This window comes from Myotis nattereri (assembly GCF_964212035.1).
Source record: "Myotis nattereri genome assembly, chromosome: 4".
Classification (NCBI taxonomy): domain Eukaryota; kingdom Metazoa; phylum Chordata; class Mammalia; order Chiroptera; family Vespertilionidae; genus Myotis; species Myotis nattereri.
In genome coordinates, this window is record NC_138079.1 from 58722147 (window position 1) to 58749442 (window position 27296).

The 27296-nt window shown below is 41.2% G+C and overlaps 1 protein-coding gene across 1 annotated transcript in view; it reads right to left on the bottom strand.

Annotated features, from left to right (window-relative positions):
• LOC308518511 (solute carrier organic anion transporter family member 6A1-like) overlaps nt 1-16693 on the bottom strand; it is a gene marked incomplete at both ends in the record, with an annotated part of 54635 nt that extends 37942 nt beyond the window's left edge. The window contains one exon of the mRNA XM_081090256.1: nt 16619-16693. Within this exon, the coding sequence (XP_080946382.1) occupies nt 16619-16693 (75 nt within the window). The remainder of the gene's footprint in view (nt 1-16618) is intronic.
• Nucleotides 16694-27296: the final 10603 nt, after the last annotated feature.

Sequence of the window (27296 nt, forward strand, 5' to 3'; positions counted from 1 at the left end):
AAACTTCATAAGATATCTTCAATAAATAAAAATCATAAAACTTTAGTGAAGGGCATAAAAGAAAGGTTGAGAAAATAGAGCAATATACCATATTCTTACATAGTAAGATAACAGTTATTCCCAATTTGACACATAAATTCAAGTATGTCAAATCAAAATGATTTGATTATAACCTGAGATTATCAAATTTATCTGGATAGTAATTTTGCAAATGATTTTTAATGAATAATAATGAGTAGAGACTTATTTATCCAAATAGCAAATTATATGATAAAGCTTTACTTATTAAACATAACTAGTTATATTTATTTTTTATATATTTTTCTTGATTTCAGAGAATAAGGGAGAGGGAGGAGAGATTGAAACATCAATGATGAGAGAGACTTATTGATTGGCTGCCTCTGCAGGCCCCCTACTGGGGATCAAGCCAAAATCCAGGCATGTGCCCTGACCGGAATCAAACCATAACTTCCTGGTTCATAGGTCAACACTCAACCTCTGAGCCACATTGGTCGGGCACTAGTTATACTTAGTAGTTATATTTAAAATATTGTAGTATTGGCATTAAATAGAAAAATATGTCAGAAGCCCAGCCAGCAGCGTGGGTCAGTGGTTGAGCGTAGACCTATGAACCAGGAGGTCACAGGTTTGATTCCCAGTCAGGCACATGCCTGGGTTGCATTGTGATTGTTTGCAGGAGGCAACCAATCAGTGATTCTCTGTCATCATTGATGTTTCTGTCTCTCTCTCCCTCTCCCTTCTCTAAAATCAATAAAAAAATATTTATTTTTTAAAATAGAAAAATGCCAGAAAATGGATTAGACAGATAAGAGAGAAGAAAAAAACAAACTCATTTACGGGGAAATTTAATGTATGATAAAAATGGTATTTAATATCAGTAAAAATAAAAATTTTTTAAAAAGGAAATGATCCAAAATGTCATTAGTACAATTAGCTATTTCTTTGAGAGAAAATAGAATCTTGGCCCATGCCTCCTATTATAGGCAAAAATAAATTGAAATTGGAAGTTAAATTTAAATGTACAACACATCTGTTAGGATGGCTACTACCAAAAAACAAAACAAAACAGAAAATAACCAGTGTTGGCAAAGATGTTGAGAAACTGGAAACGTTGTGCACTGCTGGTGGGAATATGAAACGGTGCATCCACTATGGATAACAGTATGGAGGTTCCTTTTTTAAAAAACTATATACTTTATTGATTTTTTACAGAGAGGAAGGGAGAGGGATAGGCAATTAGAAACATCGATGAGAGAGATACATCGATCAGCTGCCTCCTGCACACCCCCTACTGGGGATGCACCCTCAACCAAGGTACATGCCCTTGACTGGAATCGAACCTGGGACCCTTCAGTCTGCAGGCTGATGCTCTATCCACTGAGCCAAACCAGTTAGGGCTGGAGATTTCTTTTAAAAATCCCATTTCTGTCCCTGGCTGTTGTGACTCAGTTGGTTGGAGTGTCCCCTACTCTGGGTCTGATTCCTGGTTAGGGCTTATACCTAGGTTGCGGGTTCGGTCCCGATTGGGCTGCAGTTGAGAGGCAACCAATCAATGTCTCTCTCTCTCTCTTTCTCTCTCTAAAAAATAAAATAAAATAAAATAAAAAAGCATATCCTTGGGTGAGGATTTTTTTTTTTAATTCCATTTCTGGGTATATATCACAAAGGATTGAAAATAGAATCTCAAAGATATTTGCACACTCATGGAAACTGAATTATTCACAATAGCCACAAATAGGAAGTAAACTAAATGGCCACTGTCAGAAGAATGAATAAAGAAGAAAATTCTGTCATATGCTACAATATGAATAAAACTTAAGGACATTATGCTAAGTGAAATAAGTTAGTCATAAAAAGACAAATACTGCATGATTCCACATATATGAGATATCTAAAGTAGTCGAACTCTTAGAAACAGAAAATAGCATGATGATTGCCAGGGGCTGGGGAGAAAGGGAAAAAGGGAAGTTGCTGTGCAACAGATAAAGAGTTTCAGTTTAGCAAGATAAAAAGATCTAGATATCTGTTGCACAACAGAGTGCATATAGTTAACACTGTCCTGTACATTTAAAGAGTGGCTAGGATGATAAAGTTTATGTTACATGTTTTTTACCACAAATTTTAAAAAATTATATGCAGAATTACTAGTTAGCAGCTTGTCATTCTAAGTAATGTCTTTTAAATTCTATTTCAAGCAGTACTGTAAAAAATATACATTGTAGATGTATTTATATGTACATATATGTGCATATCAGTCACATTTACATATATTTTTCTAAAAATATGGTCATTAAAAATTAATTGTATCCTATATAATAAAAGTGTAATATGCTAAGTGTCTGACCGATCGGTCGACCATTTGGTCAACTGCTTGACCAGTTGCTATGATGCACATTAACCACCAGGGGCCAGGCGCTCTGACCAGTAGATTAGCTTGCTGCTGGGGTCCGGCCATTTGGGACTGGGCGAGAGGACTGGACATGCCCTGGATCTGGCTGGCCACCATCAGCCCCGATCTGGACTGGGTGAGAGGGCCCCGATTGGCCCCAATCACTGGCCAGGCCAAAGGACCCCAGCAGTGCACAAATTCATGCACTGGGCCTCTAGTCTATTTATAAGCTAAAGTGTCTATCGAATAAATACTTTACATAATGTAGGCAATAAAGGAAAGAAAATGGCTTACGTTATATTAGAAGTACTTCTCTCAGAGGTGGTAACCAGGGGTGCTGCTATCGCATAACCCAAAGCATATCCAACTGTTCCTGAAGCGTCCATCAAGCCTATAAAATGAATATTGACATCTAACTACTATATAAACCAACTCTGTCACAAGAAAATAAAAGTTACATCACTAAAATGGATTCCTTCTTAAAGCTTCATAGTATACTTTATTAGTCAGGGTTCTCCAGAGAAACAGAACAAAATGGATTTGTGTGTATGTGTGAAGTGATTTCTGAACTATTTTTATTCACAGGTGACCATCTCCTGTTTTTCTGATCAATATCTCTCAGTGGAAATTATTTTTTCTACTTCCTTTTTTAATTTTTTATTGTTGGCACTTTTACAAACAAGATATTTAGAGAGCAAGAGAGATTTTAAGGAATTGGCTTATGCAACTGTGGGGGCTGGCAAGTGCAAATGTGTATGATAGGCTGGCAGATTTGAAATCCAGGTAAGAATTATTATTACAGTCTTGAGGCTATAAATAAGTCTGAAATCCACAGGGCAGTACAGCAGGCTGGAGCGACTCAGGCAGAGTTTCTCTATGTTGCAGTTTGGAGAAAGATTTCTCTCTTTGGGAAACCTCAGTCTTTATTCTAAAAGGCCTCAACTGATTGGATGAGGTTTACACACACTGTGGAGGGTAATCTGCTTTACTCAAAGTCTACTGATTGTAAATGTTAGCCACATCTAAAAAATATCACAGAAACATCTAAACTGGTGTTTGACCAAACTAAGCCAAGCTTACACATAAAATTAGCCATCATACATATATCCAATGCATATACTAGAGAAACTCAGATAATTTAATTATATAATTCACTGTATCTTATTTCATCTATATATGTAATGTAGTATATATAAATATACAGTGGGGCCTTGACTTACGTGTTTAATTTGTTCTGAGACCGAGCTTTTTAAGGAGCTCATTAAGGAGCTCATTAACTCAAATTACTCTATCAACTCAATGCAAAAAATCGGCCGAGAGACAGCTGGTATCTCAAAAAACTCGTTGGTCGGGACACTCGTAAGTCAAGGCCCCACTGTATTTGCATTTAATATAAATGAAATACACCATATTTCACTTTAATTTGTGGTACTAACACAAGATTCTACTTTATAATGATACATTCTCATCCCCTTTGCATCTTTCATATTAGCTGCCAGGGTGACAAGAGGTGGCAATAAAGTAAACTTCTCTCTGCAGTACATATATGTGAGTTCTGATTGCTATTCCATAGAACCAAAAGTAAAACAAATGTATTTGTTTCTACCCTCAGCTAAGACTAATAAATCACAGCATTTTTTTTTTCTAAAAGCATATATATGAATATCAGACATTTTAGTTTATTGGCATGCCTTTCCTTACCGCTGAAGGGAAATTATTATTTTGACACAAAATACTATTATCTTTTATGTCACCTTCACAATAAGTATAAAAAACAACTTTATTTTTTTCACATATGATAGTTAAATAGATGTACAAATAGATGATCTACTAGGACTAGAAGCTATTGTAATATAAGGAAGTACAGATTATTCTGAGATAAACCCCAGCGTTACTTATTGCAGAATACATTAGCATAAAACACTGTGAACTGAGGATACTACTCTGTGGTCAATTAAATAGCATATCACTTCTTTCCTTGAAAAGATGAATGAGATTGTTTTCATTAACTTCAAAATATCAGAGCTCCTCTCAAAGATGAGTGAGTTAATTTATGTAAAGAACTTAGAACAATGATCACTATTTTAGCACCACACTGAATCTAGTACTGAAGAGGCATTTATTTTCCCTTATGGACATGATGACAGCAACTTCCTACACATATCCCATAAGTTTAAACATACATCTACTCAAGAAATTCAGTCTGGTTATTTTGAGATTTTTTTTCTAGAAAAATGAACTGCAGCCTATATAATTTGATATGATATATATATATATGGAAAGATTATAGTTTTAATTACTTAAGAATGTATTTTTTCTATTGCTCTATATCTTTTAGGGTGGCCTTCAGATGACTTGTTTACAATTCCAAATCTCAAGCAGCTTTTCAGAATTAAGTGGCTCAATGTGATTTTGAAGTTAAACATACCAGTTACTATTTATTACAATCTATACTAATAAAAGAGTAATATGCTAATTAGACCGGGAGACCTTCCGGACATTCTTCTGGACAAAGCCTTGGTGGCAGGGCCGAGGCAGAGGAGGCTAGGGGCAATCAGGCCAGGAAGGGAGGGCAGTTGGGGGCACACAGGCTGGCAGGGGGAGGGGGGGCAGTTGAGGGCAAGCAGGCCAGCAGGAGGGGCAGTTGGGCACGATCAGGCTGGCGGTGGTGGGGGGCAGTTAGGGATGATCAGGCTGGAAGGGGGGGAAGTTGGGGGCAACCAGGCCAGCAGGCAGAATGGTTAGGGGCGATCAGGCAGGCAGGCAGGTGAGCAGTTAGGAGCCAGCAGTCCCAGATTGTAAGAGATGTCCGACTGCCGGTTTAGGCCCAATCCCTGTGGGGTCCCAGATTGGAGAAGGTGCAGGCTGGGCTGAGGGACACTCCCACCCCTCATGCACGAATTTTGTGCAACAGGCTACTAGTGTTATTATAAAAGCCAATAATTAGCACCTGTATATCAGTTTAGATATGCACAGCAAAATATAGAAGCTCAATAAAAATAAGGAAAAATAACTTGCCTAGGTAAGTACCAATTGAGTGTTCGTCAATGCTGTCATCAAGAAAGGGTACTGTAAGGATATAAAGAGGTATTCCTGCTATTCCCTGTGCAGTCTGCCCAAGCAAGATGAAAGTTATATACTTTGCGTAGGCTGAAAAGGATTTCTTGCAATCTCTGGAAATCTTCTTTTCTTTGCAAATATCTTTTGAAAGGATAATTTACATTTTTTGTTAAATGAGTCAAAACTTAAACATACAACAAATACACAGTGTATTTTATGAAATATTTTACCTTTTACAAGATATTCCCATTATACTTTTTTCTTTTAGTTAAGATTTCATTTACATTGAATGTAATAGCTCTACAATTAATCAACATGTTCTCAGGAAAATGGAATGACAAAATAAAATTTGTGGGAATACTGAAAAAGATGCAAATATTATATATAAACCAAACATAAATGTATATGTATGACTATATGTATATACATACTTGTTTGCATAGGTAAATATACATGTCTTAAGTTTGGCATCTGGTAACTCTGACTTTTGACTAGGATAAAAGTATCCTTTTTAGATGATCTGACTTATTAAAGATTACCTTCTGAGCTTAGTTCTATATCCACTTCTCTGACAATTAACTTTGTGTGTCACTCTGATCAAAATAATTTTCCATTTTATACCCACTAAATTCTAAAACATAGGCCCATAAGGACAGGCATTATACCAGTGATTTTTAATGAGTGCACCATAAGAATTTTTAAAACATGCAATACCTGACTAGTCAGGGGCACTGACCTCTTTTCCTTTAGATTGTCAAATAAACAAATGACAATAGCCAACACAATAGTAGCCATTCAGTGCGATGAATCAAAATTATACCTACTTATTTTTGTTTCTGTAACTTTGTGTTCTCTTCTTTTTTAAAATTGATCTTTATTATTGAAAGTATTACAGATAGCCCCCTTTTTTCCTACTGACCCCCCTTTACTCCACCAGGTTGGCAAAAAGTGTATTTTTTTGGAGTGCCACAGAATTTTAGTAATTAGTTTATATGTGCCATGAGATGAAAAAGGCTGAAAATCACTGTATTACACAATGAAAGTTTTTGTTAGTCATCTACACTAATAAAAGAGAAAAATGGTAATTGGTGTACAGCGATACCTTTTTCATTGGCTAATCAGGGCTATATGCAAATTAACTGCCAACTAAGATTGGCAGTTAACTGCCAACAAGATGGCGGCTAATTTGCATACGTAGGCACAATGCAGGGAGGCGAAAGGGAAAGCAGGAAGAAGCCCCCTGCCACTGACAGTGATCTGAAACCCAGGGGGGAGCTAAGAGCTGGGGGGCCCTGGGGCCGCCTTTGCCCTGCCCCCCAGCCATGATCGGAGAATCAGGCGCCTTTGCCGCCCTGGCCAGTGATAGCAGGAAGTAGGGGTGGAGCCAGCGATGGGAGCTGGGCACGGTCGAAGCTGGCAGTCCCAGGAGCTAGGGGTCCCTTGCCTGGGCCTAAAGCGAAGCCCACGATCACGGTGCCCCCCGCTGCCACTGCGGGTCCCCGCTGCCCGGGCCAGACGCCTAGGCCAGAGGCGTTAGGCCTGGGCAGGAGCGGAGCCTGCAACCGCGGGGAGCTGGGGGTCCCCTGCCCAGGCCTGACACCTCTGCCGGAGGCCTCAGGCCTGGTCAAGGGGCCGATCCGGTGATTGGTGATCGGAGGGTGATGAGGGTCAACTCCCCTGGCCAAGGCATCAGGTCTGGGTGGGGGGCGGAGCCGGGGATTGGGGGGATATGATGGTCTCCTTGCCCAGGCCTGAAGCCTGGGTCAGAGGGGTCAGGCTTGGGCGGGGGGTGGAGCAAGCGATCAGAGGGAGATGGGGGTCCCCTGCCCAGGCATGATTCCTGGGCCAGAGGCCTCAGGCCTGGGTGGGGGCCAGAGCCAGTGATCGGGGGGAGATGGGGGTCCCCTGTCCAAGCCTGACACCTCTGGCGGAGGCGTCAGGCCTGGGCAAGGGGCCGATCAGGCGATCGGAGGGTGATGGGGGTTAACGCCTGAGGGCTCCCAGTATGTGAGAGGGGGCAGGCTGGGCTGAGGGACACTCTCCCCCCGACCCTCACCCAGTGCACGAATTTCGTGCACCGGGCCCCTAGTTATATAATAATCCACTAGATTTTAAATTTCTTTACAGGACAGTCTATTTCTTAAGCTTTTTTTTATTCACATGTTTATAAAACAATAGTAAATAAATGTTTGTTAGAATTGCATTTGTTATTAGCCTGGTAGATCTAAACAATGCTATTAGATCATTTTGATTGTGTATATTTGATTGGAACTTAACAAATGTTCTGAAAATATTACTGTGAAAAACTGGTTAATGTGTAGATTGCAAAATAGTACACTAATGGAAAATTTCAGCTGCTTCAGTATTCATATGGAATATTTGATTCCATGTTAAATAGGAGGCGGTTTCTAGAATGTTTATTCAAATTACTGATAATTCAATTTTATATAGACATATCAGTATCAACACCCAGCCAGTGAGTTCCTTGAACTGCTTTCTTCCCATTTAATTGAACTCCACTTAGCAGGTATAAAGCTATTCAATTTAAACTTGCAAACACAATGAACTACAAACCTTCTTTAATTTCAATTTAAAGCATCCTACAAACATCTTTACCTTTCTAGCTCACTCCTTCTAGTAACCCAATTTCACCAATCCCTAAAGCCCACCAGGACCTATATAATCTATTGATCTTGCTCCTTTTCACTATCTCAACGTCCCTTTATACCCTTACTTCTTTCGTTGTCATCGTAACACTTTTAAATGCCTTGCTCTCTTGTATGTCATGCAATCCCTCAATGAAATTGCAACCCTAGTCAAGTTAAACTCTTCTCCTTACTCTACACCTACACTTTAAAAACTGAATGTGGCCATAGGAAAACACACAACCATGCAAAACTCACTTTGAATTCATGATTATTAAACTTAAGGAGTTCCTTCACTCTCCTTAATCAAATATATCCCTAGTCTACTACCTTTGCCTCCTCCTAGAAAATTTGGCTTGTTGGTTTCTTTTTCCTAGGGCTTACAGTCCTGATATTCCTGCTATCCAATATCTGAAAGCAAATTTTTTCCACAAATAGGATAAAACTAATCTTTTAGCACCTTTCTTCATATTAAAAAAATCTTTTGTTTGGACTATAGTTTCAAGAAGGGAACAGTCAGTACTACAAACACTGTTGATAGTTCAAGAACTATAACAAGTCAAAAGTTTTAATTATATTAAATAACATGAATTATGTTGGTGGCTTTGTGAAAATAACTTCATTGCAGTGTTTAGGGTTCAAGCCATGCTCAAGTGGGTTGAAAAAGAATATGAAATAATGTCAGAAAGTTTGGCCATGTCTTTCAAACAATGAAAATGTCATTGTCAATGAAAATGATGAGATTTTACAAAGTGATAAAAAGAGGACTTCAAGTTATTTCTATTATTGTTTTTGCTTTTTAAGAATGGGAAAAGAAAAAAACCAAGATGGCGGCATAGGTAAACACTGGAGATTGCTGCCTCGCACAACCACTTCAAAAATACAACTAAAAGACATAATGGACATCATCCAGAACCACAGGAAGGCTGGCTGAGTGGAATTTCTACAACTAGAAGGAAAGAGAAAAGCATACCAAGACTCAAAGGAGGTGCGGTGCTGAAGTAAATACAAAGGTGGAGAGGTGCATGCGGAGAGGGCTGGAGGCTGAGGACACAATTGTCTTTTTCAATCGGGAGGGAGTCTCAGGCTCTGAGCTTCAGTTCCCGGCGAGCCTCTGGGGACCCAGACTCATACAGGAGAAACAGGACTGTCTGGCATGGGTCGGAACTCGAGGGCAGCTTTCTCTTGGAGGCACTTGCGGCAATTGCCAGGACCTCTGAAGGCAGGACTGAGAGCAGCCATACTGCTGGCTCGCTCGGCCCACCCTGTTGATCCCCTGGGACCCGCCCCGCCCAAGCCTTGCACGGAGGCTTTTGCATATGAAAGGCCCCGCCCTTTTTAATCTGAAAATAATTTAACAAACTGCAGCTGCCCCAAGGCCCCAGGGCAACTTGCATTGCTTCACAGCTGGCTTCTGCTGGGTAGCCTCAGGCAAAGGCTAGATTAGCACCTCCTTAGATCCAAGAGCCAATGTACCCAGTGGTCAGAGTGGGACCATCCAATTACAACTCCTCAGATCTATAAGGGACACACTCAGGGGGCAGACTCAGTGAGCACCAAAGCCCCACTGAAGCAAGTCTTGCCCCAGAAGGGTGTCTTCAGCACAGAAGTTCTCCCACTGCAGACACAGCTGATTCTCACAGCCAATTGCCCTGGAGGTTAAATCCTCCCAGTTTTACCTACAACAATCAAGGCTTAACTACACCAAGACTGTGCACAAAGCCCACAAGGGGGTGCACCAAGAGTGTCTACCTCAGGTAATTGGGACACTTAGCACATAAAGCCACTCTATTGACACAGTGAAGCTTAAAAAATGCCGAGACAAAGAAATAGGACACAAATGACAGAAATGGAGGAAAGAAAACTATTGGATATAGAGTTCAAAACCACACTTTTAAGGTTTTCCAAGAACTTTCTAGAAACCGCCGATAAATGTAGTGAGATCCTCAAGAAATCTAGTGAGACCCTCGATGTTGTGATAAAGGACCAACTAGAAATTAAGTATACACTGACTGAAATAAAGAATATTATACAGACTCCCAACAGCAGACCAGAGGAGCGCAAGAATCAAGACAAAGATTTGAAATACGAAGCAAAAACCACCCAACCGGAAAAGCAAAATGAAAAAAGAATCCAAAAATATGAAGATAGTGTAAGGAGCCTCTGGGACAGCTTCAAGTGTACCAACATTCAAATTATAGGGGTGCCAGAAGAAGAGAGAGAGCAATATATTGAAAACCTATTTGAAGAAATAATGACAGAAGACTTCCCCTACCTGGTGAAAGAAATAGACTTCCAAGTCCAGGAAGCGCAGAGAACCCCAAACAAAAGGAATCCAAAGAGGACCACACCGAGACACATCATAATTAAAATGCCATGAGAAAAAGACAAAGAGAGAATCTTAAAAGCAGCAAGAGAAAGAAACTCAGTTACCAACAAGGGAGTACCCATACGACTGTCAGCTGATTTCTCAACAGAAACTTTGCAGGCCAGAAGGGAATGGCAAGAAATATTCAAAGTGATGAACACCAAGAACCTAACAACCAAGATTACTTTATCCAGCAAAGCTATCATTCAGAACTGAAGGTCAGATAAAGAGCTTCACAGATAAGAAAAAGCTAAAGGAGTTCATCACCACCAAACCAGGATTATATGAAATGCTGAAAGGTATCTTTCAAGAAGAGGAAGAAGAAGAAAAAGGTAAAGATACAAATTATGAACAACAAATACACATCTATCAACAATTGAATCTAAAAATCAAGTGATTAAATAATCTGATGAACAGTATGAACTGGTTATTATAATAGAATCAGGGGTATAGAAAAGGAATGGACTGACTATTCTTGGGGGGAAAGGGGTGTGGGGGGTGCGGGAAGGGATTGGACAATAATCGTGTACCTATGGATGAGGACAGTGGTGGGGAGTGAGGGCGGAGAGTGGGGTGGGAACTGGGTGGAGGGGAGTTATGGTGGGAAAAAAGAAGAACCAATGTAATAATCTGAACAATAAAGATCTAATTAAAAAAAAAAAAAAGAATTGGAAGAACTCTGGTACCAATGAGTAGCACCAAAAAAAGGGAGGAATTTGCAGAAGGAGGTACAGATCATCATTGGAATAAAGTTCCCAAGTAGGTAAGAAAGAACAGGATGTTTAGCAGGAGGATAGCTCTTCCATTTTAACAGGAATGAAGAAGTAAGGGATGTAAACATGAAAATATAGGTGGAGTTATAGTTTCTATGGTAAGAAATTGAAGCAATTTTCTCTTGTAGCATGTATTTTCTATCCAATACAGAAGATATTGAGTGCTATTAACTGAATGTTTGTATCCCCCCACAATTCATATATTGAAACCCAAATTCCCAATGTGATAGTATTTGGAGATGGGACCTCTGGGAGGTAATTAAGTCATGAAAGTCATGAAAGAGTATTCATAAATGGGATTGGTGCCTTTATAAGATGAAACACTAGAGAGCTTGCTCTCCCTCTCTTTCTCGGCTACAACAATATGAGGGCATACCAAGAAGAGGGTCCTTACCGGGAACTAAATTGGCAGGCACCTGGACCTTGAACTCTCAGCCTGTGAGAAATAAATTTCTGTTGTTTAAGCCACCAAGCCTATAATATTTTTGTTATAGTAGCCCAAACTAACTAAAACAAGAGGAAAGTTGTGAATAATAAGAGAGTAGACTAAAAAAAAAAATGTCAGGAGAATGGATCCATGTAAGAGCATAATTGAGGTTAACAGTAACAACTTCATTGTGGGACTAACCTATCCTTTTTGTGTGTGATTTTTCTCTAAAATGTTCCTCAAAAGTGCAGGAAAGATAACTAGTTGGATCAAAAATTTTCCAGCTATTCTTCACCAATACCACTCCTAGGGCAATGGAAACTAAAGGGAAAATTAACAAATGGGATGACATCAAAATAAAAAACTCCTGCACAGCACAAGAAACCATCAAAAAAACAACAAGAACCGTCAAAAAAACAACAACCCACTGCATGGGAGAACATATATGCCAACAATATCTCCAATAAGCGTTTAATCTCTAATATTTACAGGGAACTCACACAACTCAACAAAAGGAAGACAAACAACCCAATAAAAAATGGGCAACAGACCTAAATAGATACTTTTCGAAAGAGGACATGAGAAAGGCTAAGAGACATATGGAACATGCTCAAAGTCACTAATCATCTGAGAGATGCAAATCAAAATGACAGTGAGGTACCATCTCACACTTGTCAGAATGGTTATCATTAACAAATCAACAAATGACAAGTGCTGGTGAGGATGTGGAGAAAAAGGAACCCTCATGCACTGCTGGTGGGAATGCAGACTGGTGCAGCCACTGTGAAGAACAGTATGGAGTTTCCTCAAAAAACTAAAAATGGAACTCCCATTTGACCCAGTGATCCCACTTCTAGGAATATATCCCAAGAAACCAGAAACACCAATCAGAAAGGACATATGCACCCTTACATTCATAGAAGCACAACTTGAAATTGCTAAGATTTGGAATCAGCCTAAGTGCCCATCAGCAGATGAGTGGATTAGAAAACTTTGGCACATCTACACAATGGAAAACTACGCTGCTATAAAAAGGAAGGAACTCCTACCATTTGCAACAGCATGGATGGAGCTGGAGAACATTATGCTAAGTAAAATAAGGCAGTGGGAGAAAGATAAATGTCACATGATCTCACTTATTTGTGGCTTATAATGAACAACATAAACTGATGAACAAAAACAGATCTAGAGACAGAGAAGCATTGATCAGATGCTCAAACCTCAGAGGGAAGGTAGGGGAGGGTGGGGGTAAGGGGGAGAGATCAACTAAAGGAATTGTAGGCATGCACATAAGCATAACCAATGGATACAGACACCAGGGGGGAGAGGGCATGAGTGGGGGTATGGGGGGGACAATGGGGGGATAAGGACACATTTGTAATACCATAATCAATAAAGGGGGGAAAAAATTTCCAGCCAGGAACAAAAAAGAACAATGGCACAGGGATCTTAGAATTATGATTAGAGTATTTTTGAAATAATTAATATTTTATAACTAGTGGCCTGGTGCACAAAAATTTGTGCACTTGGGGGAGTCCCTCAGCCTGGCCTATGCCCTCTTGCAGCCTGGGACCCCTCGGAGGATGTCCACCTGCTGGCTTAGGCCCGCTCCCTGGGGGATCAGGCCCAAGCTGGCAGTCAGACATCCCTCTGGCATCCCGACAGCCCTCGGGGGATGTCCACTTACCAGCAGGGAACAGACCTAAGCTGCAGTCGGACATCCTTAGTGCTCCTGAGGAGGCGGGAGAGGCTCCCGCTACCACTGCTGTGCTGGCAGCCATCAGCCTGGTTTGTGGCTGAGCAGAGCTCCCCCTGTGGGAGCGCACTGACCACCAGGGGACAGCTCCTGCATTGAGCATCTGCTCCCTGGTGGTCAGTGTGTGTCATAGTGACCAGTCATTCCCAGTCGTTCTGCTGTTAGGGTCAATTTGCATATTACCCTTTTATTATATAGGATAGAGGCCTGGTGCATGGGTGGGGGCCGGCTGATTTGTCCTGAAGGGTGTCCCAGATCAGGGTTGGGGTCCTGCTGGGGTGCCTAGCCAGCCTGGGTGAGAGGATGATGGGTGTTTTCAGGCTGGTCACACCCCCTTCAGGGTGGGGGACCCCACTGGGGTGCCTGGCCAGCCTGGGTGAGAGGCTAATGGCTGTTTGTAGGCTGGTCAAGGCCCCCCCCCCAGGGGGGACCCTCACCCCATGGAGATTTGGCTTGTCTGGGTGAGGGGCTGAGGGCCATTTTTAGGCTGGCCAAGCCCCCCAGTGACAGAAGCTCCATGACTCTCCTTTTTTTCTTTTTCTTTTTTAATTCTGGGATTTATTTACCTTCTATAATTGGAACTTTGTAGTCTTGAGTAGAGCTCAGAGCTGGGGACAGGGCGGGCGAGAAGCTTGGCTTCCTCCATCGCCAGGGGCAACCCAAGCCTCCTGCTCACTCCAGCTCCGTGGCCACAGCCAGCTGAAAGCAGGTATCTGGGATTTATTAAGCTTCTATAATTGAAACTTTGTTGCCTTGAGTGGAGCTCCGAGCCAGCCGCAGCAGGCGGGAAGCTTAGCTTCCTCCATCACTGGGGCAACCAAGCCTCCTGCTTGCTCCAGCTCCGTGGCTGCTAGCTGCCATCTTGGTTGGGTTAATTTGCGTATAGTCTCTCTGATTGGCTGGTGGGCATGGCTTAAGGCATAGCGAAGGTACAGTCAATTTGCATGTTTGTCTTTTATTAGTGCAGATAAGGAATATAAATTAAAGAAAGTGACAACAAGGAGAGTCTGATCAAGGAAGAAAGTAGATGTTAATAGACTGAAGGTAATAAAAGAACTGTGGTTTTAATTATATTAGTGAGTTGGAAGAATGAGTGGGAATAATCAGAGAGTGGGATAATAGATATTTAGGAAGTTCTCAGTGAAGAGACAGTTCACTGCAACCATGGGAATGTTGGGTGGCCAATCACATGTAAAAATCTAGAAACTAAAGATCAGAGTGTGATACAAGTGTTTTCACAGACTAATGAAGAAATTTCAGTTTTAACTGCTAAATGATTTGATGGAATATGACACCTGCTTGTTGACTGAAGCAGGCCTGAAGATCGACTTGTCCCAGGTATGGAAAACTGTGATGGGATGAGGAAAGCAGAGAAAGGGAGTGGCAGGTGGTGGTAAATGGACTGTTTCAAAGAGAACATAGAAATTCTATACACACACACACACACACACACACACACACACACAAACACAAACACACACACTAATGTGTGAACAGAGTAGAAAATTGGTTATGTAAGAGATAAACATTTAAATAAAGCAATATATCTGCATAGATAGGTGTATGAAAATGTCAAAGGGCAGCTCCCATTTTAAAGTGGGAGGAGTGGCTAGAAAATGTCTGACCTTTCTTTTTCTGTGTAAGTTTTTTATGTTCGTATTTGTGCTTGTGTGTCAGTGTTTTGAAGTCAAAACAAATGGATTAATTAAAGCACATTGTGGAACAAATGAGGAATTACTAAAGTTCTCAATAAACATATATAAAAATTGATAAAAGAAAAACAATTTCACAAAAATAATTATCACAAAGTAGTCTTTGTTCTTCCTAAGCCCATCTCTTACATGAAAGATTATATGATCCTGAGAAGATGGAAGAATGGATATATATTACTAGGGAGCTACAATTAATTAGCTTAATAAACTTTATCATATAAATAGATACAGGTGGATGGGTATACGGACAGACAAGTATCACAGTCTATTTTAAGGTCGTAGAGGCAATGATTTAAAGGAACAATTATTTGATGTATGACAGTAACATTTAAATCTTACCTTCAATTTCTATGTCCAATTGATAATTTTCACCATGAAAGTATGGAAAAGCAAATAAAAGTGATCCAAATCCTACTAAAAAGGAGGAAACTTTAATCCATTTTAGAATGTTTCCTTTCCTTCCATAATATGCTATAAACACTACTACCAGGCAAGATGAAATATCATAACTCGATGACAACACAATATTATCAATGGTTTTCAGACCACTGCCCCTCTGAAATGTGTGAAGGCTCACATCTATAAGACCAAACACCATACCTAAAATGTAGAAAGAAAAAAACAACACAATAATATGCATTTTAAGAGACAAAACAGGTCACCATTGTAATCATTACAAAACGAAACTTAATTTATAGTGAGTTAAATTTATTTCACCTTATTCTGAACGTTTAAAATTTATGAGCACAAAATAATCCCTTTTCTAAAACACTAATAAGCTTTAACCTCTATGAAATATTTGCCAGTGGAATTACTGTATCTATTTTTTAAAAAGACTATATTCATGAGTAATTTATGAAGAATATGATGTTTTCAATCATCTCAGTACTAATATTTATTTTGATGTATATTTCAATCATAAAAATGAATAAATGACAATCTAATATCTATCATCCAGAACAGAAAATAAAACATTATCAAAATAGTTGAAGTCCAACATATATTCCCAAACATATTCTTTTCTCTCCTTCCATAACCCATATCTTATACTTGAAGTTCACCATTTCCTAGCCTTCTTAACACGTTTTTTGACAATGTGTGTACATCCTTGAACAATACTACTGTTTGTCATGTTCTTGAACATGAAAGAAATGGTATCATATATGCCCATGTCCATCACTCAGCATCTAACTGGGGGGGAAATAATCACACTAAATGTTTGAAACAAAAAGAAATTGACATAGAGGTTGTTAACAAAGTACATAATTCATTTGTTGGATTGGAAAGGGAAAATAGTTACTAACCAAAACTCAGGATATCTACATAATCAAAGTTGCCGGAGCATGGGAAGCTGCAGGGGTCTGCAGCCACAGCCGCTGCTGCTGCTGCTGCTGCTGGACCTGCACTCATTACCCCTTAGGCAGGAAGTCAGGACCCAACTCATGCTAATGCTGAGAGCTAGCTCACCATCACCTGCTGCTCCTGCTGCTCTTCCAGTTGCGAGAGCCCGAGCCCATGAGAATTGTGTTCCTGAGTCTCCATTGCTGCTGCTGATGGAGCTGCATTGATTACTGACCATACATCCTGGAGCCTTCACTGCCCCAGGATTGCTGCTGTTGCCAAAAATATCACCAGAAAGAGGGAGCAGAAAACAAAAAAATAGGCTTCCCTTTGCTTTTTTTTTTTCAAGTCTACTGCCACAGCTTCTTACTAGTAACATGGAGGTGAAGCAGCTGGCAAGGAAATCTGGTAAGGTCATTTATAGGCCACCATTCCCCTCGAAAATAGGAAGGAGTCCAGAGGGGAACAATGGAGTTTATGGTCAACAAACAACTCGCAAAGTTCACCCGTTGGACTGTTCATGATACATTTTCACCCTTTTCCCCATATTTAAACTTCCATACCAAATTAATAGCAACAAAATTATGCTTCTTCCTAACATGTTTCAATTGTTCTTACAAAGACTTTCTTACTCTTCCTCCCCCCAACCCCCCCCCCCCCAGAAAGGGAGACACATAGTCCAATCAGCCTCCATATCCATCTCAAGGTAGTGTTAACCCTTCTTCTGGTTCAATCACAAACATGACTGGATTTTCTTTAACATAAAAACTAAATTGCAAAGGAAAAAGTGGTATTGAATGGCATAAAAGATATAAACAAATAACTAAGCAAACATATCATAGGCCCAACTAAAGTTGTGAGGGAATTGTATTGCAAAAGACACCATAAATCCAACTTAGAATCGCAACACTTGAACAGACTGAGAGCAGCAGGAAACAAGATATAAAACCTTTGCTGCATTCAAGAGAAGAATTTTTTTCAACTCTCATTTTACATGTGGCCCAGAAGGATAATGGCCAAGCCAATAAATGTTCTGTCAGTAACAGTGTCCATCTCTGGGGTTAGGGTATTAATTCACCTTCTAATTTAGGAATATTCTGTAACTTAGAGGGGAAGTTATAAAGTTATCACCTATAATACTCTTTTATAAAATAGTAAGGGAAAGAGAAGGCAAAAAATAAAAATTTGGAATACACAAGTATGTACATGTTTGTATGTGTATACATGAAGCAAACATGAAAGAGAAAAATGCATAGTTGCTACAGTTTTTATTTTTCTAAATGGTTATGAGACACAATTGATATTAATAAACCCCTTCTTCCCTATTTACTGCCTCTTATACCCCTCAATCTCACATAACATATATAGGTTATTTCAAAGCATATACAGCACCCCAAACGTTTTTATTGTTGTCTCCTAGCCAGAGCCTTCTCTGAGTTTTCAGTGGGACATTATAATTATCTATAAGGCCAAGAGTTTCTGGTTATTGAGATATGTAGTAAGATCAGTGAATTCCATGAACATGAACATGAACTCTCTATACTTCTTTTGCTATAAAATGAATTCCTTCATTAAAAGTAATGTGATAATAAATAAGATGATCAAGATGGTGTATAAGGCATTCATTAAGTCCAAGTATAGTTAGTTTTGGCAGAACCATGGTGGTAAAAGAACCCATATGCAAAACAAATATCTATTTCAGTGAGAAGAAATTATTGTCCACTCCATAGTAGAAGCAGGTGATGTAATCAACTTGCCTCTAGGTAGCTGGTTGATTTCACTAGGGAATGGAGCCATTTCCTGGATTATGTTGACTTTTCCTGGTTGGCAAGACAGGCACTCAGTAGTGCAATAGCTAGGTCAGCTCTGGTGAAGATAAATCCATGCATTCAACTCTTGTATAACTTCCATTCTTGATGGAATTATCATCATAAACATGAGCCCTCTGACCAAGACATACTAGTATAATGATGGGAAAAGAGGCTGACTAATATTCAGAGGGTGGTTACCTATCTACATCATTATTGAGAGCTTCCTCTGCAATGAATTTCTTTGATGAATATTTGTTTAGGATAATTCTGCCCATTCAGATAGACATACCACCTACCCAGCACTCCTACTTACCAAATGGTCAACCCATTAGACCAGGGGTCCTCAAACTTTTTAAACAGGGGGCCAGTTCACTGTCCCTCAGACTGTTGGAGGACCGGACTATAGTTAAAAAAACAACTATGAACGAATTCCTATGCACACTGCACATATCTTATTTTGAAGTAAAAAAAAAACAAAAACGGGAACAAATACAATGTTTGTATTTGCATGTGGCCCGCGGGCCGTAGTTTGAGGACCCCTGCATTAGACAATGGCAGCATGGTTTCTAGGAAATACAATCAAATTTTACTACCCAATATTCTGCCCACTAGGAGGACTTCCCTTTTCCTCTATTTTTTCTGGGACTCCCCTAAGTGGGACTATATTACCATAGTGTACTTCCACCTTCAAAAACCACAGGCACATCCTATCTAATAAAGAGAAAATATGCCAATTGACCCTCACACCGTTGCAAAGATGGCAGCACCCAAGCCAATAAGGAGGGAATATGCTAATTGACTGCCACGCCCTCAAAGATGGTGGTGCCCACAGCCACAAGATGGCCAGCAGGGGAGGGCAGTTGTGGGTGATCAGGCCAGTAGGGGAGGGCAGTTAGGGGCAACCAGGCAAGCAAAGGAGGGCAGTTGGGGGCGACCAGGCCAGCAGGGGAGGGCAGTTGGGGATGACAAGGCCTGCAGGAGGGGGAAGTTGGGAGTGATCAGGCTGTTAGGGCAGGGCAGTTGGGGGTGGCCGGGCCAGCAGGGGAGGGAAGTTGGAGGTGATTGGGTCAGCAGGGGAGCAGTTAGGCATTGAACATGCTGGCAGGGGAGTGGTTAGGGGGTGATCAGGCTGGCAGGCAGAAATGGTTAGGAGTAATCAGGCAGGCAGGCAGGCAGGTGAGCAGTTAGGAGCCACCAGTCCCCATTGTGAGAGGGATGTCTGACTGCCGGTTTAGGCCCGATCCTAGGCAGTTGGACATCCCCCAAGGGGTCCCAGATTGGAGAGGGTGCAGGCTAGGCTGAGGGACAACTCCCCATGCAAAAATTTCATGCACTGGGTCTCTAGTCCTATCTAATAAAGAGGGGATATGCAAATTGACCATCACACTGTCACAAAGATGGTGGCACCTATAGTAGAGGCAGGGTTTCTGTACACAAGATGGCTGCACCCACAGCGGAGGCTGAGTTCCCATAACTAGCCTTAATGAGCAATCAGCAGGGACCTGAGGCTGTGTGGTGCTGGGCCGGGGCAGGGGACCTGAGGCTGTGACCCCCGTCTGGTGTGGCTTGACAGGAGATCTCAGGCTGTGTCCCCCCGCCCTGGCGCCAGGCCAGTGGACCTCAGGCTGTGCCCCACCCAGCGGGGCTTGATGGGGGACCTTAGCCTGCACCCTATGCCCTGGCACCAGGCTGGGAGACCTCAGGCCATGACCCCTACCCCGGCACTGGGCCAGGGGACCTGAGGCCATGCCCACCCCACCCAGCAGGGCTTGATGGGGAACCTCAGGCTGTGCCCCCTGACCTGGCCATGAGCCAGGGGACCTGAGGCCACGACACCCACCCTGGCGCTGGGGGACCTGAGGCCACGCCCCCTGCCTGGTGGGGCTTGATGGTTGACCTCAGCAACACCCCCATCTGGCGGGGACTGACAGGGGACCTGAAGGCACGCCCCCTGCCCCAATGCCAGGCCGGGGGACCTCAGGCCACACCCCCCACCCAGCGGGGCTTGATGGGGCACCTGAGGCTGCACCTCCTCACCCGGAGCGGCTTGACAGGGGATCTGAAGCTGCACCACCCGCCCAGCGGAGGTTGACGGGGTTGGGGCTGGCCAGGTCTAAATCTCACCCAATGGGGGTGGGGCGGGCCGGGTCTGGGTCTCATGCGATTTCAAGGCATGCGCGGGTGGATGGGGACTTGACTCTGGGTCCTGCAGCGCGCCCCAGACTCTGACAGGAGGAAGATTTTCATATACATTTTACTAATTTTCTTTCATCTCTGACATTTCTATTATAAAGGGCAAATAGCAATATTAAAATATTTCCTCTAATTAATTCCCTTTTAATGTGCACAAATTTCGTGCACCGGGCCACTAGTAAGATTATGTTTCTTTCTTAGAAGTAAATGGTACAAATGAAGAAACTTTTCCTTCATTTCAGAAGAGGTAGCCCTGCACACTCCAAACCAATTTTCCTGAAGTAGCAGGCACATTTTTAGTGTATAAGACAGACTGTATGTTGGTTATTCTGGGAAGCCTGGGATCTCATTCTAGTTATGAGTCTGATATCAATAAAGGGTTATGGGGTGGGTTATGAGGGAATCAGCATTCCCTAAAGTCAGGTGAGGTAAAGTCAGTGTCCTTAAGCAGAAAATTGTTTTTTTGTGGGGGGTTTTTCAGTCATAGGAGAAAATGTTGCTCCTACTGAGAAAGGAGACTTGGAATTTCAGGGTTGATGGGTCTCAGATTCACTGAATTCCACCCAATTTCCAGGTTCCCCTCTTCTCCAATCAATGTCCCAACTCTCACATAAGTGATCTAGTGAATCTTTGAATTCAAATTGTGTTGTAATTCTACGACCATGAATTAGTGTTGGTACTATTCAAACTATGCAGTGTGTGACTAGAAGCTCACACATTTTCTAATTATGCCCTAAACTAATTTTCTTTCTGTAAACTTTTCAGTACAGTCAGAAGCAGTCAGTCAGCCAAACCTAGAATTTCTGTAGTCTAAAGTTTCACCATATACATCAATTGTAGAAGCTCTTGGTCTTCCAAAGTCCTGCCTTCAATAAGAACTTTATCTCAGGCAACATTTTAAATAACTCTGTCATTGCATGTCAGGGATTCCCAGTGTACCATTTTCCACAAAATACTGTTGTTTTTGCTGCTTTCAAGATCAGTTAGCTCAGATAACCAATTCCAGGTTCCTATCTTTGGGGATGGTTTGGTTGTCTCTTCCTGGTTCAATGCTTGGCATAGACTGCTGTTAGAGTAGGCAGCTAAGGTAAATATGAGCTGGGAGAGGTAGCTGGGGCTTGGAGAAAGATGTAACAAACCAAAAATAGACAATGGAGGCAGCAGACCACTATGTGAGAAGGAAAGACTTAGAGCTCCTGCAGGATGTGGTCTAACTGGTGGCTAACACCTGGGTGAAAGGGCCTTATAGTTTCAAGATATATTTTTTTGAGACGTGAGGGATGGGGTGACTTGCTCCTTGCCTAGAGGTGTTCCAACTTAGGGGTATAAATCCCCTGAACTTCCAAACACCAGGGCTCTTGGTTTGGTTTAGGCCGGTTGAGTTGCCACTCAGGTTCTATCTGAGTGTATTTCTTTCCTACAAATAAACCCTTGCCTGCTTTTGCTGCTATTTGTTGTCTCTTGTTTGAAATCATTCCTACAAGCAAGACAAAAGTTAGGGGCACAGATTACTGTCTCTGGCCAGGGTCTATCTCCGGCCAGAGACCCCCTTCATCATTGCTGGCATTACTATCTCAAAACTTACATGATTTTTATAATTTATAGACAAATTAGTTTTATTACATGGGTGAAGCTACAAGTTCAATCAAAAACTTTCAAACAGCCCTGACCGGTTTGGCTCAGTGGATAGAGCGTCGGCCTGCGGACTCAAGGGTCCCAGGTTCGATTCCAGTCAAGGCCATGTACTTTGGTTGCGGGCACATCCCCAGTAGGGGGTGTGCGGGAGGCAGCTGATCGATGTTTCTAACTCTCTATCCCTCTCCCTTCCTCTCTGTAAAAAATCAATAAAATATATATTTAAAAAACAACAACTTTCAAACATCTTATTATCTCATAACATTTTTGAAAGGAACATTACTTTAACCAATTTCTTAACCATACTTATCTCTAATAAAATGCTAATAATATTTTTCTGAAGAATATATATTTTAAAATGATCTGACTTCTAACTATTCTTATGAAATCAGTTGCAAGTCACCAAAGTTGCTTTCTATAGCTTTGCAGCAAAGGGTTGACTCGGCAAACTTTGGAGACTGACCTTTGGTTGTCTCCTGGGAGATGACTCTGAGTCCTTGAATATTCTGCCTGATAAGAGTGCTTTTATATGCTTGAAGCCTTGGGCCACACAGTACCGCTTGGATCAGATAGTTTATACTAAGAATGTGATTTAAAGTGAACATCTATTGTTGAATGCCTGAAGCCTTTGGCCATGCTGTATCAGTTTGATTAGTTTATGTTAACAATGTATTTATGATAACACCTTTTTTTGGTGTATGTGTGAGGAGGGTGTGTTAATGGAGTCTGAGTAGCTGAAGTTAGTCACACAGATGCTGCATGCCTACAAGACTAACCCCTCAAAAATCTTGGACACCAAGGCTCATGTTATCTTTCTTGGTGGGCAACTCTTTGCATGTGTTTTCACACATTATTGCTGAAAGAATTAAGCATGTCCATATGTCCCCACTGGGAAAGGACACAGCAGCTTGGGCTTGGTTTCTAGACTTTATCCCATGCACTAGACTTTATCCCTCAGCCCTGCCTGTGTCCTCTTGCAGTCTGGGACCCCTCAGGGGATGCCTGCCTGCCACGGAGGTGGGAGAGCTTCCCGCCACCGCTGCTGTGCTCGCCAGCCATGAGCCCAGCTTCTGGCTGAGCTGCACTCCCCCTGTGGGAGTGCACTGACCACCAGGGAACAGCTCCTGCATCGACCATCTGGCCCCTGGTGGTCAGTAGGCATCATAGCAACTGGTCGTTCCACCATTCAGTCGATTTGCATATTAGGGTTTTATTATATAGGATGGTCAAAGTTAAATGTGCAAAACCCTGGGCCTCCTTAATTTCATTCCAATATATGAAAATTAATCAATGTAATTCACTGTATTAAGATAATAAAGAACAAAAACCACATGAATATCAGAATGCATAAAAAATTTTTACAAAATCCAAACACTTTCATAATAAAAATACTCAATGAACTGGAAATAAAAGGCAACTTTCTTAAACTGATAAAGTACATACAGAGTAGGGCAAAAGTAGGTTTATAGTTGTAAGTACATGAAATAGAATATATTCTTGTATTATTATTTATTAATTGTTGGATTATTTTCCATATGAACAACTGTAAACCTATTTGCCCCACCCTGTATATGAAAATTCTACAACTTAATTATAAAATGAATCATGGAGTTACCATATAACCTAGCAATTCCACTCCTAGGTATAAATCCCAGAGAACAAAAATATATGTCCACACAAAAACTTATAGACCATTCTAGCTCTTCACGTAAAGAGCTTGGAAGTTACCTCTGTATCCTAACAGGTTACAAACTGAACAGTCTGAAAAAATTAACAACTCTTCTTAGATATACAACAGAGGGGAAGTAACAGGGCAAACTGGTGATATTGTGAATTCAACTGTCTTTATAACTCATTAGCCCATACTTTTAAATTTTGTGTTTCATTCACATAGATATCTGCTCTACAGTTAAATAAATAAAATGAGAGCTTACTTTATTTAGCACTTTAATGGGAGTTTTTGAATTCTCAGACCATGACTTGAACTGAAATTTGAGACCCGAGTTTGCCATTTCTCTTCATAAATTCTTAAGGGCACTGAAAAGATTCCAGCCAACACCAGAGTCCTTATAGTCAACATTACTACCAATGTGCAGCAGCCGCTTGGGCTTTCAAGGCACATGCTTCAATTGACACTTCATCTCAATAAACACAGGGTGGGGGTCCCCACTGGGGTGCCTGGCCAGCCTGGGTGAGCGGATGATGGCTGTTTGCAGCTGGTCACACACCCTTCAGGGTGTGGGTCCCCACTGGGGTGCCTGGCCAGTCTGGGTGAGGGGCTGAGGGCTGTTTTCAGGCTGGGGGTGACTGAAGCTCCCAACCGCTCCTTTTTTTCTTTTTTCTTTTTTTATTCTGGGCCAGCTTTAGCTTTGAGGCTTTGCTCCAGCTCTGAGGCCTCCACTGCTAAAAGTAGGTTTCTGGCCTTGGCTTACAATGTTGCGATACTGCTGGCTGAAGCCCAGGGGACTAAAGCAGGTTTCTGGGGTTTTGTTAGCGTCTATATTTGTTACTATGTTTCTTAAACTGCAGCTCAGAGGCCTGCAGCGGCAGGCGGAGAACATTGGAGTCCTCCATCACTGAAGCAAGCAAGCCTCATGTTAGTTTCAAGCTGCCTGACTGCCGGCCGCCATCTTGGCTGGCAGTTAATTTGCATATTGCCCTGATTAGCCTATGGGAAGGGTAGCGGTCGTATGCCCATTACCATGTTTCTCTTTTATTAGATAGGACTAGAGGCCCAGTGCACAAAAATTTGTGCACTGGCGGGGGGAGGGGGGGGAGGTGTCCCTCAGCCGGACCTGTGCCCTGTCACAGTCTGGGACCCCTCGGGAGATAACCACCTGATGGCTTAGGCCCGCTCCCCAGGTGGCAGATGGCAGGCCCTATCCCGCAGTGGGGCGGGTGGTGGATGGCGCTGCCCCGCCCCTCCGCTCCGGGTCACCCATGGCAGGCCCCGATGGCAGCAGGGCAGGCGGCAGATGGCGCTGCCCCGCTCTGACCCGCCTGCAGTATGCAAATTTAACGGCCATCTTTGTTGGGTTAATTTGCATACTCTTCTGATTGGCTGATGGGCATGGCGAAGGTATGGTCAATTAGCATCTTTGTCTTTTATTAGTGTAGATTTATGGGACTAACCCCTGAAACCAATTCCATAATGGTCTGAATCCACACAGTAATTTGAACAAGGACAGTTTGCTATAAAGAATTATTAACTGTAACAGAGGATTAAAGTAACAAGGAATTAGCTATTCAGAAGTAAAGAGAATGCCAAAGAATATAGAAATATGTAGTCTAAGCAACAACCATTTACCCTAGGACTGACATGGAGCACTCCAGGGCTAAAATCCAGACCTTATTGAAGAGAACACAACAAACTTTTGGCAAATTCAATCCAGCAACATATACAAAAGATATTAATTTAGTAATAAGGGTTTACTCCAGGAATGTAAGGTTAGTTAAATATAAAAAAATACAAGAATGCAGTATATAATATTAATAAAATAAATAAGAAAAATCATTTGACTGTCTCAGAAGACACAGGGGGGAAAAACTTGATAAAATTCAAAACCAATTCATGATAAAATTTCTTAACCAGCTAAGAATAAAAGGTAACATCCTCAAATTAATACGGGGCATCTACAAAAAACTTACAGTTAACATATTTGATTGAGAAAGGCTAAATTATTTCTACCTAAAAACAGAAAGAAAAAAAAACCTTCTCTTTTCAAATTTCTATTCAACATTGTATTGGAGGTCTTAACCAGTGTAACAAAACATACAGATTGGAAAGACAGAAATAAAACTGTCCTGACTCACAGGTGACATGATCATGTATGTAAAACATTCTAAGAAAATAAGTTAATTTACCAAGGTTGAAGGATACAAAACCTACATCAGAAAAGAGATATACCATGATCAGGCATGAAAACACTCAATAGTGTTAAGATGTCAATTTTCTGCAAATCTATACAATCAAAGAAATCCCAATTAAAATCCCAATAAGTTTTTATAGAAATCAACACGTGGAAAAGGCAAAGTATCTAGAATAGCCAAAACAACTTTTTACAAAAAACGAAGTCAAAAGAACACCTGATTTCAGTACATATAATAAAGCCACAGTAACCAATGCAATATAATATTTGCATAAGTATAGACATATCAGGTCAATAGAACAGAATACAAAGGTTATAAATAGACTCAGAAAAAGATCAGAATTTCAACAAAAGTGCCAAAATAATTCAATGGGATAAAATACAGTCTTTTCAATAATGTTGGAATAAGATTCTATATGGAAAAAAAAATAAACTGTGATCCTTTCCATACACAAAAAATTCATTCAAAATGGATCAGAGACCAAAATAGATCAGAGACCAAAATGGATCAGTAAGGGCTAAACTATAAAACTTCTACAAGACAACAAAGTATAAAATCTTCATGACATAGACTCAGGCAATACTTTTTTTAAATAGAAACCAAAAAGAATAAACCATTTAAAAACTAACAAACTGGACTTCAATAGAACTGAACCCTTTTTTCATCCAAAAAGATCAGGTAAGAAAATGAAAAGACAAACCACAAATTTGAGGGAAAAGGGAAGGGAGAGTGGCAGACAGGCAGGCAGGCCCGCATGGCCTACAGCCTGATCATACAGAAACATCAAACATACCCAGGTTGAAGTTCAACATAAGGAATGAAAAACCCATATACTTTAAGACTTGCATGGTCACAAGACATGAAAGGGGGCTTGAGGGAATGAGAAAGTGTTACAGATTAAAGAAGACGTCCAAAACATGACAAGTAAATGCAACATGTATTCCTGGATAGAATTTTGGGCAGAAAAGGAAAAGGAGACTATTGGAACAGTTGGCAACATCAGTTCATAGTTTGACGGTAGTGTGCACTGACACAGTCTTGACTGGGAGGGTGAATGGTGGTTATATAGGAAAGTGTCCTCACTTTGGGAAGGTGTACACTGGACTGTTTCGCAGTAATGAGGCACCGTGCCTGAAAAAAATCCGTATGTTCAGGGAAAGAAAAGGTGAAGGACAACACATGTGGTAAATGTAAACAACTAGAGAATTTGGGTGAAGAAGACTCGGAATTCTTTGCACCCTTTCAAATTATTGAAATTATTTCAAAATTGTTTAAAATGTAACAATAAATATATC